At 41.9% G+C, this 19,596-nt stretch overlaps 1 protein-coding gene across 3 annotated transcripts in view; it reads left to right on the top strand.

The window, feature by feature from the left end:
• The window catches only part of PLEKHG4B (pleckstrin homology and RhoGEF domain containing G4B), a 177,485-nt gene that overhangs the window by 87,182 nt on the left and 70,707 nt on the right, over positions 1-19,596 (top strand). For all 3 annotated transcript variants that reach the window (XM_084857575.1, XM_084857574.1, XM_084857572.1), the window contains exons 2-3: positions 2,555-2,752; positions 12,344-13,709. In XM_084857575.1, the coding sequence (XP_084713701.1) occupies positions 12,533-13,709 (1,177 nt within the window). In that variant the 5' untranslated portion in view covers positions 2,555-2,752; positions 12,344-12,532. The remainder of the gene's footprint in view (positions 1-2,554; positions 2,753-12,343; positions 13,710-19,596) is intronic.

The raw sequence follows: 19,596 nt of genomic DNA, 5'->3' as shown, positions 1-19,596 counted from the left end.
AATTGTGCGGAAGGGCACCGCGGAGCTCCCTTACTCGCGTTGCTTCCCTTGGCCCCTCCCCCGGAACTTCCTAAAGCAGCTAATGTTAAAGCAGCTAAGGCTTAGCTGCTTTAACATCAGCTGCTTTAGGATCATGTGGCATCTTGACGTAGGGCGCATTTGATTGGCGGTGTTGGAGCACTATGGTGAGGTAGAGGCGCGGGGCGAAGAGAGGGGAGGGGAGGCACCGCCCTGGGAGCAGAGCTTGGCTGACACCGGCGCAGGGAAGTGGCAGTGGCCACCAGCCCTGTGAGATTTCGAGCGCACCCTTCACGCACTTCTGCACTGCGCTCCTGCAGAGTAGCGTGTGGGTGGAAACGCCGCCTGGGACTGGGACTGCACCAAGCGGGCCGTCCGCCATCTTGGCCAGTCGGAACGGAGCTCAGTGGAGGCCACAAGCCTCAGAATCAGCGTGCTCCCAATCACCCGGGCGAGTGCAGCTGCAGGCTGTCACCCAGTCAACCCACCTGCTGCTGGCTGAAGGGAGGCCACCCTCCCAAACCCAATGTGGCAAACAGCAAGCCACCCACCACGTGGCACTTATAATTTGATTTCTGCCATTTATTTTTATTTTTATTCTGCTGTAATTATGGATTAACCACCCACCAGCAGTGTACCATCGGAGAGTGCTGGAACTGGGCTCTGGACATAGCCATTGCAAATATTTACAGCAATATAGCCTTGTAGTGAGACATATATATTTACACCATTTTTGTTGGACTTTTGCTTCTCTACTTCATGTGTTTTTGCAGCTGAGCTCCTACCTGGACCTATGTGTCCTAATATGTATTTTAAATACTTTAGTTAATTTTGTTTATTTTTCATATTTTCTTGCACATATTTACATACTGTTACTCATAAATGACAACAATGTATGTTATTATCTTACACATATATTTTAAAAAATATAAATGAAAGGTTTTCATGAGATATGTTCTATCCCATACCTTTCGTTATTACAATTTATGTATGTGTCCATATCTCTTATAACAGGTTAGTTTAACCTTCAGTTTGCTAGTAAAACTGAATTACCGTGTCACGAAATGATGCATGTCTAAAAAGTGTGTCACCAACATGAAAAATTTTGGAAAGCTCTGCTGTAACCCTTTATTGAAAAGAGGTAGGCTGTTGCCTGGCAAATTGCTGAGACAGCAATCTTGATTACTAAATATTTCTTTATGAAAGTTTTCTACCGCCCTTGACTCTGACATCTCTCTAGACTGCATTTCAAACAGTTGGAGTGGGCTGGAGATTACAGGCTTGGAGTTTGATCATATAATACTGTAGAAAGTGTTTGTTAACAGTATTTTTTCTCTCTCTGGAAATATTAAGATGCATGGATAGAGTATTATGGGAGGTTGATGCTGTCCTCGGAAGTGGGTAGTAGAAGCTAAGGTTTCATTCACATAGTATAAACTTAGCCTCATCAAAACCGAAAGGTATCCAGAAACATTAAAATGTATTTTTCCGTTCTTCCAACCTTTTCTGCCTTAAGATATTGGTAGTGATGTGGGCTTTTGGGAAAATTTTGATCTGGAACATTTTCCAATACATTATTATTATTATTATTATTATTAACAACAACAACAACAACAACAACAAAATAGTAGTAATAAAACTGTGTTTACTTGATTCCGAGTTCTAGTCCACTGTCTGATTGCTAATTCCCTTTGGTATAATTGTAACTTCCCCATGGTGTCCCATGATTCTTAGTTAAAGATGCACCACCCTAAACACTTGTTCCTCCTGTACACTTGAACATTACATGTATACATGTGGATACACGGTAATGCCACTCTGCTTAGTGCATGGAGCGCTTCCCGTGTCCATGGCAATAAAGGATTGCAGCTTGATTTTTCCTATGCATCAAGATCTCTTTAACTACATTTAGATCAAATGAAAACCACTTTGTGCCAAGATACCCATAAGAGGACCAGTGTTGGCTCCAGGTTTTTGAGGGCCCTTGGGCAAGGCACCTTCAATGGCCCCCCTCCCTCAGTAAGTCTACCTTCTCACAACCATTGTCACCAGCTGCTATCGCTCCTCGTCTTCTTTCTTATAATTGCTTAAACTTGCTTGCCTGATAGGCAGAGAACCTGTCTTGAGGCAGAGAGTGCTTGCTTGACAGGCAGTGAGCAAGTAGGCTGTAGCATCTACTGCTCCTCCTCAGGTTGCAATGGTGAAGAGGAGATGCAAGCCCAGGGGATCGTGTCAGTGGGCCCCTGCTGGGGTGTGGGCCCTTGGCAAGTGCCCAACCATGGCTACCATTCAAAGTGGCAGCCTAACTTTGCTCTCTGGCAACAATTGGTAGTGGTGAGCAAATTTGCCTTTTAGGGACCCTGATAAAGCACTACTGCTCTTCTCATTGAAGTACACCTGATATGTTGAGGAACCCCAGGGTTCTTCTCCAGGACACAGTTTGAAAACGAGCATTAAAAGTTCATATTGTATTATTCAACACTGAATTACTTCCCTTCAGAACTAACAACCTACGGGGCTTTTTTGTTTCTTTCAGGACTCTGAATCCCTCGATACCTATATCCAGAAAACACTTTCCTCTCTATATCCACCTTTTGAGGCCACTGCTGCTACTGTTCTGTGGCAGCTTTTCAGCATTGTTGAAAAATTCTATCATGGAGATGGTCTCAGATGTCTAATTGATTTCCTTGTTCCTGCCAAGAGAGTCTTACAGTGTATCCAGCGGGAAACCTGTGTAAGTATATTTGACAAAACAGACTTCCTTTGTTCATGATTTAAGAATGGGAAAAAATAACATGGGGTTTAATCTTGTAACTACTAAGCTTTCTAAATCTAGCTAATGAAACCCTAGATAATTATGGGAAAGTTTGCGTTCTAATAAGACACAGAAAGAGAAGTATCAGGAAAAAAGAAAAAAAGTCTCGCTACTTCCTTTGCATCTTATTAGGAATATAATTCTGTGTATACTTAACCCTAAACTGGTACAGAGATGCCAGCTAGAGAAATGGGTCATGGTACATTTTAAGAGAAATGCAGGAAGTTTTATTTTTCACTGAAAAAAAATCTAATGCTGGTCAGAGGAGTGACAGAAGACCAAGAAAAATTATTATTGATTTTAGGACAAATGTTGTGTGTGCATCAGAATTTGGCTTAGGTATTGAAAGTATGAGTCCAGCTTTATTACTAGACCATAAATATTTATAGGCTTCTTCAGCTAGCAATACTCAATTAAAGTAGTTAATATTTGCAGTCAACCTTTTACTGCTTTATTTGTAAAGGGACATTTTCCAAAATTACAAGCTCTATATAGCAGCCATCTCCATCTTGGTACCTTCCAGATGTGATGGGAGCCAAATCTGGAGGACACCAAGTTGGGTAAGGCTGGTACATAGGAAAGAAGGGGGATCATCATAAATGCTAGCCTTCTTCCCTATATCAGAGATGGTCAAACTCTGGTACACAAGTCAGATACAGCTTGCAGGGGTTCCCCATTCAGCCTGCCAGCTTCTCCCCCAGCAGGCCTCACTGCCTCTCCCTAAGCTGCACAACTTTCTCCAGCCCAGCAGAGGAAATCTCTTATTTCTTATCAGAGATAAAAGATTTTCAGTGGGTAAAATCTCTTTTCTCCTATTGCTGATCAGAGACCTGCTCCATTAGTGTCAATGCAGGTTTTTTAAAAGCCTAATTGCAGTGGGGGATGCATTTTCAGGGGGTTGGGTTAACTCTCCCCATCCATCCACAGCTGGGAAGGGCTATCCTCCTCATCTATCCACAGTGCTAACCCTCTTCTCCCCAGTGCTGTGAACCCCCTTCCCCTGAAAAATCCTCCCTACCAGCAGTTAGGCTTTTTTTTAAAAAAGCTTCCACTGGTACCAATATAAGGTCTTCTATCTCCATCACTAGTACTGACTTAGGAGCTCAGCAGGGCCTGGGGTCTACAGTATGGTCCGGTGCCATGACATGATTCACTACCTATCTACAAAGCAAGGCAACTACAAAATCTGTTTTGAGTCATCCCTAAAATGTGACAGCAAGAGTTACCCAGCAGCAATACAGGATATGTCATTTTGCTCTTTATAGTGCTCATTGGAATACTAGACTTATTGTTCTTTTTATTTTGAAAATTATTGTGCCATATAGTATGTACTAAAGTGTGAGCATAGAGGAGGTATAAAGGTCTATTGAGAATATGAAGATGTCACATTTGGTACGTAGTGATTCCTCTCTCATATGATACATGCAAAGAGAGCTGGATCTTCCATTTAGGCAGCATCTATAAGGACAGTGGTCCACAAACTCTCTTACCATAATTGCTAGGACATGTATTCCTTTCCTCTCTTGCAAGTATGACAAGTTCCTGTTCTCTTCTTGTGCTGAACTTTGGAGGCAGTCCAAATAGATGCAAGTTTCAGGTGATGTCAGAGACAAGAAGCTGCCCCTCCCCTGACTCAGAGAGGGTCAGGTTTATGGTGACAACAAATTTTGGCTGGCTACTGACACCAGCCAAAATTTGTGTAAGGAGTTCTATATCCAGCAGGAGAAGAATGTAATTTGCTTCCACATTCAGGTTTTAACAGAACTCCATTCCAAATTTATTTTCAGTGAAAAATAAGAAAGGACTCTATAAAAGTACACTTATAGGCCACTCATGCTTATTACTGATAATGAGGGACAAGAGCTAATGGTGGCTGATGAAGCAATTATCCAGTCCATCTTATATGAAGCAAAATGTGTTTCCTTACTCATCCCAGCTAAATGGCTGTGTGTATATCTGCACTGAGCAATCCTATCAGGATAAGCAGCCGCCACCAAACTCGGAGGCCTATCCAATGCAGGGCGGGAGGAGTGCAGAGGGGATCTTCTCCACACTCTGGCCACCCTGCATTACTGGCTAGACAGCCGATTTCAGCTGTCTAGCCAGAGCAGTTTGGAGCGGGGGAGGGCAGCTGGATGATGCTTAGGGAGCCTTGTAATGATGCTTCCGCCATCCCCTCCCCTCCCCTGGAAACACCCCCTTTCCTCCTGCTCTGCGCTGCTCTTCCAAGTGCAGAGCCTGGGACAATCCATGTCGCGTATGAGGTGGCAGGGGAGGTGGTGGGGAGGCGGTTTTCTGGGAACCGACCTTGGAGTGCGGGCTCCAAGGTCAGTTCCCGAAAATTGAAAAATCCTATGGCCATCTAGCCGCTGTCTAGCGGCCATAGGATTGTGTGTGCAAACACAATTTGTTTAAACAAATTAAAATTCTCTGTCAACAAAAGATGAATTAAGTAACATAAATGATACCTATTAAGCAAAATTGTTATTTATTTTGAATATTTATCTAGCTTTTGATAGGTATGGAGTGAGGTAACAAACTATGCAGGCCATGGGAACCCTGTCCCCAGTCTTCCTTCTGGAGTCACCCTTCTGGCTTCTGAGATTTCAGTGTATGTTGTTCATGCACTTTCAAACATATCTTCACAGCCACAAGGGCTAGAAACATGTATTTTTTTTAAGCAAGTTGAGTTTCTCAGGAAGATGACTTCTGCATTCAGTACTGCATTTTTTTGCTTTTTCTACACTTCCATGGAATTGAAGTGTACTCGGAGCCCTGAGTATTCAAGAATTGCACTTGATATTTAATACCACAATTTAGTCAAAACCTAGTAATCTATGAAATATAAACACAATACAGGTATGGGCAACTTGTAGCCAGAGGTTTTGGACTACAAGTCCTGCATAGCCAGTGGTGATGGATGATGATAGCTGTAGACCAAAACATCTGGAGGGCCACAAGTTGCCTACCACTGATCAGATAATTTCAGAATGTCACTTCTATCCAGACTTAATGGATAGACTTAATGGATAGATGGCAGCGTATGTGGATGAGTAATTTAGAATGTGAGCGCATTATCCCCAAAAATCTACTTCAGAAGCTGAGTGATAACTTCACTTGTTATCAGGAGGTTGTTCAAAAAATGAACATTTACTTTTAAAGTGAAAATATTACCTGAGGACTTGAATATCTGTTTGGTCATAGACACACACAACCTTATTAAAATTTCAAGTAAGGTTTGTTTTTTTTATCCATTGAAGTCAATTAATTTTCCAGCTGGTTTCTGTGAGAGCAGGACCACTTTCTTTGCTGGGAGTGAAGCTGAAGGGGAGAGCGGTTGACTGCATTTATACCTTGTGAACTGCAAGGTTCTCAGGAATGCAACTATTCAGGAAATCACTTGAAGATTTACAGCCCCCAGACTGCAACTCAGTAGGGAGGCAAGAGGATTTACAACCCAATATTTGTGCAAAGTACAGAGCCTCAACTGGAGTTAGAGTAAGGGGTTTAGTGACTGTTTAATTGTAGCCACATAAAGGACAGTTCTGTTTCCACTGTGCACTATATGCAATTATTCATTGCCCTGATGACAGAGGGTTCAGCCCTCAAATGCCATTCTTCTCTTGCTTTGCCTCAGCAAGTATTTCTCTCCCCCCACTCCCCTTTTGCTGACAACATTCAATTTCCTGACTGGGATACCGTAGCTATCCTGGCCTCTGCTGACACAATAAAGACTATCTTTTCCAAGCACAATTAATGAGGCGGAGGGGTAGGGGAAGAGAGGGATGTTCGGAGGTGGCCTCCTATCCCCATAGGATTGCGCCCTAAATGTCCTTAAAGTAGTATACAAGATAAAAATTTGAAATAATAAAATATGAAATGCTGCTAGCTAAAACAATAGCATGTCATTTAAAATAATAGGAACAGTAAACATCCAATTCATAAAATAAAGATGGGTGTCCATTCATTCAAAAGCAGGCAACCTTTTGAATACGTTATTTGACGTATTGTCTCACTCAGTTCCTATTTACAGAGTGTGTGAGAGACAACTTGTTTTTAGAAGAGCTGACTTACTCAGCTCTTACTTATAAGTATTAGTACTACCTCTACCTAGCCCTTGGTTACCCCTTTAGGACTTCCTCAGAGACACATACAGTCAGGGCCAGAAATATCAGAACAAGGATAACTGTTTTGGCAGTTGGCCTCTGTACACCACCACATTGAAGTTGAAAGGAAACACACCCAGATGGGAGCAAAGTCAGGACTTTCAGCTGTAATTCAAGGGGTGTGACAAAAGTGGGGCACTAACCATTCAGGAAGTACAGCCAGTGGCATTCCCCCCCCCCCCATCGTTGGTGGCTCATAAGTACTGGAACGAATGGCTGACAAACAGCTGCATGGCCAGGTATGGCCTGTTTCCTGGGTACCCCATGACCAATCAAGCAGATAAAAGGCCTGGAGGTGGTTCTGAGTGTTACACGTGCATTTGGTAGCTGTTCACTGGAACTCCCAACATGAGGTCCACAGAGGTGTCCATGCAAGTGAAGGAGGCCATCATTAGGCCGAGGAAACAAAATAAACCCATCAGAGAGATAGCAAAAACAGTGGGTGGCCAACACAACAGTTTGGAACATCCTGAAAAAGAAGGAATTAACTGGCCAGCTCAGCAACAGCAAAAGGCCTGGAAGACCACGGAAGACAACTAAAGTAGATGACCGCAGTATTCTGCTCATGGTGAAGAGGAACCCTTTCACAACGTTTAGCCAGGTCAAGAACGCTCTTGAGGAGGGAGGCATGTCATTGTCAACATCTACAGTCAAGAGATGGCTTTATGAATGTAAATACAGAGGCTTCACAATAAGGTGCAAACCACTGGTAATGCTCAAGAACAGACAGGACAGATTAGTCTTTGCCAGCAAACACCTAAAAAAGCCTGCCCAGTTCTGGAATAAGATTCTTTGGACTGATGAAACCAAGATTAACTTGTACCAGAATGATGGGAAGAGAAAAGTATGGAGAAGGAAAGGAACAGCTCCTGATCCAAAGCATACCACATCATCTGTCAAACATGGTGGAGGCAGTGTTATGGCATGGGCATGTATGGCTGCCAATGGAACTGGGTCACTGGTGTTTATTGATGACCTGACTGCTGATAAAAGCAGCAGGATGAATTCTGAAGTGTATAGGGCTATACTTTCTGCTCAGATTCAGCCGAATGCTGCCCAGCTGATAGGACGCTGCTTCATTATTGCAGATGGATAATGACCCAAAACATAGAGCAAAAGCTACCCCAGAGTTTCTCAAGGCAAAGAAGTGGGATGTTCTTCACTGGCCAAGTCAGTCACCTAATCTCAACCCAACAGAGCACGCTTTTCACTTACTGAAGACAAGACTGAAGGCAGAAAGACTCACAAACAGTAAAGGCCTGGCAAAGCATCTCGAGGGAGGAAACTCAGCATTTGGTCATGTCCATGGGTTCCAGACTTCAGGCAGTCATTGACTGCAAAGGATTTTCATCCAGGTATTAAAGGCAATCCTTAAGTTTGAAATGATGTTGGTTTGTTCCATTACTTATGAACCACCAACAATGGGTGTTTGTGTATGCCACTGGCTGTCCTTCCTGAATGGTTAGTGCCCCACTTTTGTCAAACCCCTTGAATTACAGCTGAAAGTCCTGACTTGGCTCCCATCTGGGTGTGTTTCCTTTCAACTTCAATGTGGTGGTGTACAGAGGCCAACTGCCAAAACAGTTCACCTTATTCCAATATTTCGGGCCTTGACTGTATATCCCCCTCATACTCAGTAGCCCCTCTCTCTTTGGGGTCTCTGACAAAAGTGGGTGGTTCCTTACCCTTGTCCCCCCTGAAGGAGGAACCCAAAGTAAAGCAGCTACAGAAATTGATTCACTGGAAGATATAAAGAAAATGTTCTCAAATGAGGGTCAGAATCTTAATGATAATATTAAAGCCTTTGGGGAAAAAAGATTAATTATAAATTAGCAGGCAGGCGGGCGGGAACCAAGGAAGAAATAAAACAAACATTTTGAAATTTGAACAGTGGTTTGCGAAATTGAGTCAAGTCAAGAACAAATAACGAATTAAAGAAAGTAGATGAAATGTATAGAGAATTTAAGCATGTTACTAAGAAAGGAGAGGATATCCAGTCAGAGATTAACCTTATAGAAGCTATAATATAGATGCTGTTCCCAAGATCAATTAATTCTGGGACATACTTGAGAAACACCTGTAAAGCTAGATGTGGCACCGAATAATGACATAGTTCACTTGTTAAATCAGTAAGTACCCTGTAAATCATCATAACTAATATTTAAATACAATCAGATGGCAGCATTTTGATTAAAAGGGGGGGGGAAATCCCACACCCAGAATGAAATATAATGAGTAGCTGATAGAGGCAAAACACCTGCCCAGACCTGAAAGCGGAAGAGATCTTGAGGCTTACCTGCTGTCTGTTTCAGTAAACACATATCTTTAGGAATGAATCAGAAAGCTGATTTAACTGGTGTCAGTCAACTACAAAGGCCATCTGTTACTCCAGGGAATTATTTAGACTCTGCAGTGGAAGTCTTCAGAGCTGAAAGTTAGCATTACATTAACACATACCAAATACCTCAAATATCAAGGTCCACATTCCCTCAAGGGAATCTCATGGCTGCATACTGGCAGTAACAAGGCCACCCCATTTTCTCCTTCACCTCTTCTTTCTCCTTCTCTGTCCCTCTCCCCTTCTCTGTCTTTATCCCCTTATTTATTAACCTTCCTTGAAAATCAACACCAACCCACCCCGTCATGTACTGTGCATCTGGATACCAGTAAGGCCCTGAGGAGGCTTCAGATTTGGACAAATCACCCAACGCCTCCCTCTATACCCTCCTGGTCTGAGGACATGATGCTCCCCTTGGCCACATATTCTGAGGGCAACTCTGCTTGTGGTCTCTCCTGCTCCACAATCATGTAGGAGCATGAGGCTGCAGAATCTGACATGGCCCCCTTAAAAAGTGCACAAAGCTCTTTTGGAGGGTGGCGGGCATGTGGAGCGACTTGAGGGCCAAACCCGCCCGGCCTTTTTAAGGCTTCAGAGAACTCCAGTCATTTGCTGGCCACAGGAACCTGTCATGGTAACTCACTTTGACCTGACTTGTCATACCTTGACTTACCCCGCCCTGCCTGACTTTGACCTGACTTACTGTAGCTTGACCTACTCCAACCTGCCTTTTTGTAACTTGACTGACATCATCCTGACTTGCTTAACTGAACCTGAGTTACCTCAACAGGAATCCTTTCAACTTGCTTGCCTCTTTCTTTGTGGGCCCCAAGCCCCAATAGAACAGGATACCCTGTGCAGCAGCCTCCTCAAAATTGCTCTCCTCCCCCACCCCCACTAAAAGTATTTATAGAAGATCTGGAAATCAACATATAATGATAAACTGATCAGTTCTATTGTTTAATGGATTAACAATTGGGGGCATATTCAATTAGTTTCTGTTATAAAGAAGGTATTTGGTACTGTATATTGTTTATTTCTTTAAGATTCATCATTCAATGTGTACTGTGTATTATTTCCTATATTTTAATAGTAACAAAGAAAAGAAAATAGCCTCTCTGTGTGACCCCCTCCCCCAAACCACCCCTCCCTGTGCAGCAATTAGGCTTAGGGGGAAAAGCCTCTATTGGCCTGCAAAGGTCCACTGAATTTCCCCCCATTGCTGCCAAATTCCCCCATGGAAATTGCACTCCACAGAGCCCTCCAAACACGACATTATTAACTGAACAAAAGGCTTTAATAGAGCTGAGCCTCTTCAGATCTAAAGAGTAACTTGCTGCCCAAAGGAAATCCCTTGTTGAAGCCCACAAGTAAAGAAATGACTGCCCAGTGAATGGAAACCCAAGACAGAAATATGCCACTGCTGGCAAGGTGACAGGATGCGTCTCTCAGATACCTTACTCTCCCAATATTGTTCATTTAATAAGAAACCATGGCATCTTTATGTACACCGAGCTTATCACCTGTCTCTCAAGAGGAAAGGGTCACAAAGTGTGTTTCCTAATGTTTCTTTATTGCCTTGGTTACTAAGATGCATCTGTTTGCTAACTCTGGAAAATCACAGGTTTGTTCCTATTACTGTTGTTTGCATGATCAGCAAAAGGACCATACTTCGGGCCACTTCATACAGCTAAAAATGTAATGTGTGGATGAGACCCACCAAGTCTGGAAACGTATAGAATACAGGTAAACTCGTAAGAGATCTAGGATTAGCTAACAATTCCTGTTGACTGTATGCTCAATAGCAAATCGGGTTCCCTACTACATAATATATAGCATGGCCCGCATTTCTTTAGTCCGAGGACAGTTTTAATCAAAAGGATTAATAATTTGCATAAGCCAAGTAGTCACAGAGGTATACCATTTTTAAAAAATGTGTATAAGTATATAAACATAGAGCTTTCCATGGAGATATCTGATAGATTTATTAAAGCCATCCAAACAGTTCCAAAACATACCGTAGTAAGCTTAAATCAGAGATGCACAATGTTTTCAACCCAGAGGGCTGCATGCTTGCTTGTGGGCTGGGGGCCATGCACACTCACACACATATACACAGAAGCGCACACATTCATGTATACCCACAGGCAGGCACACACACACACATACATACACATGCACACACATCCCCATGACCCTGAATCTGATAGCTTTTTCCTCATTATGTGAGGATCTCTAGAGGCAGCAGGGAAGTTGGCAGTGGGAAATGCAGCAGTAGAGGGGATCAGTGCACCTGTGGAGGGCTGCAGTAAAGTCAGGGGGGGCGCATGCCCCTCCAAGCTGCAGATTGTGCCCCCCCAATTCAGATGTTTATTTCAAGTTTCTAAAATACTGTAAATGTGGGGGTGGGATAGGGGAATCAAACGAGAAAAGGGCTGGATGTGCCTGATCTCGTCTGATTTCAGAAGCTAAGCAGGGTCAGCCCTGGTTAGTACTTAGGTGGGAGACCGCCTGGGAATCAGGCTTCCTGCACTGAGCAGGGGGTTGGATGTAATGGTCTTGTAGGCCCCTTCCAACCCTATGATTCTATTATATTCTAAGCCATAGAAGTTAGTGTTATTTCTGTATTACAATATTATCTGGATAAAGGATGTATGTCAGTCGGTCCCTGTGAAAATTCTGTGACAGATGAAAAATATGATGCCACAACTGATCACAGTTGTCAGAGGAATATACTCAGGACATATTTTGTGATCTATGCTAATTATTTCTACCCAAGAAGCGCTACTAAGTCTGCACCTGTTGCTGGTTCTAAAATATATAGCATCTTAATTTTATTGTTCCTCATCCACTTGTTTTGTCATGGGTCAACTACTATATTTCTTTACTACCCTTTTCTGTTGTGTGCTAAAAGGTCAATGGTGGGTTAAACCTACACAGAAGGTCATGACACAATATAAGGCAACCATTTCCATTTAGATATTTCGCTTTCTCTCTTATTTACAGGGCAATTATGCTGGCCTTATTTTCTATCATGAAGGGTGGCCATTGTGCATCCATGAGAAAGTCATAGTCCAGTTGGCATCTCTCCACAAAGTCCGTTTAAAACCAGGAGATTTTTACTTCCAGATTGTGCCCTTGGGAAAGCAGTCAGCCAACCTAGTATTAAAGTGTCTCTCCAGACATGGGCATGGAATGGAAGAACTTGTTGTACCTGAAACCATGTATAGATATATTTTCACAACAGAGTTTTTGGAAAATGTAAATTGTGAATGGAATGGCTGTCCTTTGCAGAGCTGCTTGCTGACTACGGGTCCAGCTATATATAGGACTCCTTGGAAAAATATTGTGAATCCTATCTTTGTTCCTACAGCTGAAACAATTCTGCAAAAATATTCCAATAACTCTCTGCCTGAAAAGTTAATCAGCAGCAATTCTGATGCTAAAGCCATGACACAGACTATGGAAAGCAGCAGCTCACATGAGAGTTCTACTTCTAACGATACCTGCTGTACTGTGAGAGAGGTACCACTTGCAGAGAATGGTGGAAATCAAGGCAGTGATGATTCTGGTCTATGTTATGAGTCTGAAAGCAAGGCTGAAATACAAAGCTCAGAAAGCCCAACTGAGGTTGACATGGCTGCTGACACACATTCAAGAGCACTTCCTGAGGGATGTCCACATATAGAATCTGTTGCGGACAAAGTCATCAAGGAGCCAAAGAAGACATTTGAATTGACTTCTGCCGTTTGTAAAGATGATGTGTCACCTCCTCCCATAGTGAAAAGGAATGGCACCAAAAGCATAGCTTTCAATACAGACTCGAGCAGCCCACATCAAAGAGGACGGGATTCTTTGTATTTTGAAACAAAGCGCTTGTTTAGAAAGTCATATATAGAAGCTCTGCAAAACCCAATGATCCTGGGTTCCAGCTCTGAGGAATCCATTGCAGAAGAAGAACCTTCAGAGCGTATAACAGACTTGGGCCAAGTGGACAATGATTCGAAGGTCACTGAGAAAATACGTGAAAACAATGTACAGCGAGGAAGCTTTTGGTCTGAAAGGCCATCAAAACAGGAAGAAACAAGTGAAGGGACCATTCAATTTGGGGATCATTCCCAGGCTTCTGAAAAAGTGCCTGTAACTCATAAAACATCTCCAACAGCAGGTTGCAGGTTGGGGTCAAGAAGATCGCGATCTTTAGATAGGACACATAAGAGTTCACAGACTAAAGATTATAAACCCAGTGTGTTATCACCCAGAGCGTTCAATGCAAATCCTCCCAGAATAATAAACGGGCATTTTGTAAGGCTGGAGAAACTAGATTCACATATTCCTGAATTCACCTCTACCAAAAGCAAAGAGGATGAAGGTAAAACTGATACCTCACTGCATGTTGCTTAGTAAGCGTATTTAAACAATGCTAAGCTGTATGCTTCTGTTACTTTATGTTGCTTTAGAAGCATAGATGCTATTGATACACATTTATTGATGTGTGCAGGTGTGTGTGTGTGTGTGTGTTTACTTTCATTTCAGTTGATACCCTGCTATATCCTGAGAAGTTGGACTCCATGGTCTTGTAGGCCCCTTCCAACCCTACTATTCTATTACTATTCTATGAAGTCAAGGAGGCTTTTGTGGTTTTGAATGAAGTAAATGGGTCTGTGTTCCGTAAGCAGAACAGCAGCATAATAAATGGACTGAGGGAACAAAAGAATAGCTACAGAACAATCCATCTTTTATCAGCAATTGGCTTATAATCAGAAATTTAAAGTAATCATAGACTAGGGGTGGGCATCTCGTGAGAATGTGAGGATGTTTTGGCCTACAACTCTTATCAGCCCTAGCCAGTATAGCCAATGGTGAGGCCTGATAAGTTGTAGGCCAAAACAACTGGAGGGCTACAAGTTGCCCACCCCTGCTGTCGACACAGTCCAGTAAGATAGGAAATCAGTGGAATTTTGCTAGGTTAACTGCACTAAACTGTGCATGAGACTTAGAGCCACCTAGCACATGATGTTATACTTTCACAGGCATAATAGGGGGCGGGATAAGTATATACCATTGTGTGTGAAAATCATGCATGTGCCTTTTAAATTACATATACGTGTATTGTTTTTATTTGTACATGATCTCAAACCAGGGGCGTTGCATGGTTTATACACACACACACACACACACACACACACACGTCTATGTGTATGTCCAATATGTGTGTGTGGTGTGTGCATGCAGTGTGCTTGCATGTGTGTATAGATTACATACATACATAAAAAGTGTGCACTGACCCCCCCCCCACTTCAACTCAGACCCTGATTCAGCATTTTAGAAAACATCCCGCTTCTGCTCTGGCCAATTAGTAGTTGGACCACTTCAGCTCAGCACCAAACCTGAGTCAAGGTTTAGAAAAATGAATCTTTATGCTTCCTGTTGACTACCATGGGAAATTAGAAAAAAACTGTAACGTTTTTCTCTTGGTCAGAATTGGATGATAATTTCCGGCATAGTAGCCCCTTAGAAGGGGATTATACCTGCCCAACGTCAGAAAAATAGGTGTAGGGTTTACATTTTGATTTTCTTTTAAAGGGAACTTCCAATAACATATTAATTCCTTAGAAGAATTGGATAAAAATTTCAGGATTCATTGCCCCATCAGAGGAGATCATGTCTGCCAAATTTCAGAATGCTAGCCACAAGGGTTTTTGTGCAAGGGTGGCCTTGACATTTTGAGGTCTCCAAAAGAGGACATACTTATCTCCCTATGTTCCTTGTGGACCATTGTTCTGAAAATTACAGACAGCCTAGAGTTTTCCCTAAGTAAGAAACCAGCAAAGTTTCAGAAGGATAGGTGCAGCAGTTCATGTGGAAGGGGCGTTCTCCAATTTGGGGGAGGGAGTGATTTGCTTTCCCTTCCATTCATCCCTTCCTGGATAGTTTCTGGGTAAGTTTGTATGAAAATACACAGAGGTGTCACCCAGGCAGGAAACCTGCAACGTTCCTGAAGGATATAAATGCATGCAAATTTAGAATGACTAGAATTTATTTGCATTTCACCAATGTTAGCAACAGGGGAAGATGGGTGGGAAGGTGCTATTGCACTCATGTCCTGCTTGTGAGTTTCCAGTGGGCATCTGGTTGGTCACTGTGTGAACAGACCAAGATGGACCTTGGTCTGATGCAGCACGGCTCTTCTTACGTTCTTAAATAGAGAGTGCCTGTGAGCATGTGCAGAATGCTTTTCTTTCACCACTGAGCGCTTACATTCTCCCCCTACCAATTCTATTCCCCTCCATACAACCATCCCTCCTCGTCCTACCATCCTCCAGCAACTCTTCATAAAATCAGATGTCTTGTTTTGTGCAGCTCCTCTCTACCTCCTCCTTGTTATGCACAAGCTTTCATTGTATCTTCCTCCCTATAACTTCATTTGTGCCAAGACTTCACCAGGATTCAGCCAATGAGTCTGCTTTCAAAACTAGGCCTAAGTTATGGAGAAACTCTGAGCATGTACTAAGTACCTTTCCCTCACCACTGAAGCTAGAGTTCATGCAAAAAAACCCCAAACCCACAAATGACGAAACATGCATAGGACTGAGCTGAAAGGGTAGTCAATTTATTAGATGGAATTGGGTAAGCAGTGTATTAGGCTTGCAGTACCATGCTCACAACTCAGGCTTTATTTCTGAGTAAACATGCAGAACATCAGAGTGCAAACCTCCCTGCAAAAGTAACTTGTGCTGGAATCCTATGCACACTTTCCTGAGGGTAAGCCTCATTAAACATAATGGGACTTCTCAGTAGGCATACATAGGATTGCATAAATTAGCAATATTTCTCACCCCTCCACTTAAAAAAACAATCCAAAGACTCCTTAAAAAAAAAAAAGTAAAGCTTTCTGTTCATAGGAACATAGGAAGCTGCCTTATACTGAGTTGGACCCTAGTCCATCTAGAATTGTTGACACTGACTGGCAGCAGCAGCTCTCCAAAGTTTCAGGCAGGATTCTTTCATAACCTTACTTAGAGATGCTGGGGATTGAACCTGGGACCTTCTGTATGCCAAGCATGTGCTCTACCACTGAGCTACAGCTCTTTCTATTGCTGGATAATGGCAACTGACAAAACAGCCCCAGGTTTGTTTCTCTGCGACCATGTGAACCCACTCTTCCCAAACACTTGAGTGAGGAGAAGGAGAAAAACCAGCCCTCTTGTCTGTTTGTATAAAGTCAAATACAGTTCAGAACTTCTCTTGCCCGCCAAAGAGAATTCTCTTTAAGAATTCCCCAAGATATGCTCTGGGTGGAATAAAGGTGAGAGAAAGAAAGAAAGAAAGAAAGAAAGAAAGAACAGGATAGGGAAAGGAAGAAGAAAAGAAGAATGGTGATTGGAAATGCAGGGGGGAGGGGGTAGAGAGAATTCCATAAGCCAAATAGCTCCTTTCAGAGAGGTAGTACTTTAGAGGAATTTAGGAGGCTGTGCAGGGTTTGCAAGGATTGCACATACTTAAATTAACTTTATGAGGTGAGGTGGTGGAGGGCTTTTTCTAGCTTTTTAAAAACTGTAGAACCTGTTTAAAAGCCTTAGCACTTCCTTGATAATGATGCCACATAGTCCTAACTGTCCTTTTAGAATAATTTGAGTTCTACAGCTATTTAGGAGAAATTAAAGTGGAGGAGGAGAAAAAAGTTTGTGGAGGCTGTTTGGATCCTTTGCTGTACTGAAGCTACTAAACTTCTGTAGAAGCCAAAGGTTCCAGTTTGGGGCAGTAAAATCAGATGCTGTGTGAAATACCAATATTTCACATGGAGCGCTTTCTTCCCTTCCTTCTCACTCTTCAAAATTTCATTGCTGGCATGCTCCCAACAGAGGGCATGTAAGAGCAGAAAAGTAGGGGGAGATAGTTTTTTTGCACCTCAAAAAAACCTACACCAGAGATTAGGGATAGTGACCTCCTAATGGTCACCTTAAACACCTTCTGATTAGGATCTCTAATCCCCTGGGTGACTTGACAGTTTTTACTTTTTGTTTTAGACTTTGAGCAAAGGAAACTTTACGTGTGGCTAGCGCAAAAGCCACTGGACCTAACTGTCTGAAATTTGGTAGGTTCAGTCAGCTCCATAGGGCCTGCCAAGTCCCAAAATTCCATGAATTTATGTGGAAGCACAAAGAAATTATTGCTCTTTACTTTGACAGATTTTCTTGGAAAAAGCAAATTTTACCTGTGACTAGCACAAAAGCCACTGGACCTAACTGCCTGAAATTTGGCATATTCAATCATCTCCATGGGGGCTACCAAGCCTCCAATTTCATGTATTTATCTTACAGAATTAAAAAATTATGGCCATTTTTGTTTTCCAATGCAAGTCAATGGGAAAATGTAAAAAAAATGGCAGTTAGGACAGCTCAAAAGATCTGGGGCACAGCTTAAAAGATCCGGGGCCTGTGCCCAAGTAGGCCGGTGTATAACAACGCCCTTGTCTCAAACACTTATTGAGCAGAGGAGCGATCCAAAAATAGACTAAATAAATAAAAAATACATTAAAGAGGGAAGCTGCAATTGATAGTGAGTTCCCTTGTGTATACTCACAATAAAATAGAAACATGCATGTTGTTCAAGCATGGTGATATATATAGGTATATGATATGAGTATATACTTTTTTCCTTACATCTGTGTATACCTGTGTTGATAAAATGCCATGTATAAGGCAGCCCTTAGCATATCTAACTTTCTCTGGAACAACTCCAGGAGTTTTAAATTGATGTATGTCTTGAATATCTTAGATAATAGTCACTGGTTTTTCTGTTTTCTGGACTTATTTTTTCCTTTTCAAAAATATTCACAGCATTCTGTGGCAGTACATTCCACCTATACTCTCTAATTTATGTAAGAAATTAATTTGACCATGTAAAACTGCTGGTCATTAATTGAAATTAAGTAATGCACTACTGAGGAAGAGTTGCAGTGAAAAAGCTTGTAGACTAAGGCCATTGCTTTAAGAATATTTACTTTGAAGCAATCTCAATTGAAATCAGTGGGGATTACTGCTGAATGAACATGTTTAGGGCAGTTTCTGTAAATGATACACACAGATATTCTCAGCTGCACAGCGGTTTAGATTATAAAGTTGCAGGACAAAGGCTACAGTTCTCAACACTTTCTGCTCACTATAGTCTTGGAGTAGTCACATTGCCCTCCACAATATTTCTTACAGATAGATAGCTTTGAGATTTTGTGAGGTGCAGCAACTGAAAACCTGCAATCTAAAGATTATAGCACTAGGTTTTTACAGTCTGTAGGATTTGGCTCAAGTTGAACAGGCGGTTTCAACAGAACATGAATAAGTGACCTATGGAAGAAAGAGAGCTGTCCCCAGATGGAGAATATTTTGTTTAAAGCCCAGAGTTAACAAGATGATTTTACAATCTTGCAAAAGACAGCTTTGCTATTGTTGTTGTTGTTGTTTTGTTTTGAATGTGGTTTACTATCATCAACTTGTTCTGAAAAGGAAAGTTAATAGTGTTCCCATTTTATAGGTAGGGAACAGAAGCAGAGAGAGAGAGAGAGAGAGAGAGAGAGAAACATGTCCAAGAATATTCATATCTAGGATTTGAAGCTAGATGGTCTCAGTTCATCTAGTATTGGGGCCACAGTGATAATTTCTCAGTGGTATAAAATACTAGTTCTATTAAGGACAAGGATTTTATTGCCTTATATGTTTCATATGTGTCAAAAGTATTGATGTAATATAACCATTTGTTATTGTTTTACTTGCTGAACTTTTCTAATCACTGTGTCAAACATTTCACACCATTAATACAACTGCTTCAAAATAAATGTATCAAAAGCGCCAGTACAAGTGAATCCTTCCATTTGGAAGGAATCATTTGTTAAAAAACGATGGGAGAATTCTATACTACTATTGTCCTGTTTCCCCATTGCTGAAGGAACTGGGTATTATCTGAGTTGATCATACTCAAGTAGCTTTGTTGTGTGCTGCCTTAACCCAAAGCAGAGGTAAAATTCACTATTAATAAAACTTTATATATTTATTTATATGTTGCGTTTCAGAACAAAAAGACCTTGCAAGGTGGTTCAAAACCAACATCATACAAATAATTCAAAACTATAAAACATATATAAACCATTTAAAACTAAAACAGCAGCATAAGAGCAACCCAATCTTAAGGGTAGGAATGCAAACCCCACACAATGTCTCCTGTACAGTTTTGAGAAGGGCCAGACCCAAGTCTCATGCACC

This window comes from Heloderma suspectum, chromosome 5 (assembly GCF_057233095.1).
Source record: "Heloderma suspectum isolate Gila_16-S chromosome 5, 16-S_ref, whole genome shotgun sequence".
Lineage (NCBI taxonomy): Eukaryota > Metazoa > Chordata > Lepidosauria > Squamata > Helodermatidae > Heloderma > Heloderma suspectum.
This window is presented reverse-complemented; position numbering and strand designations above follow the sequence as displayed.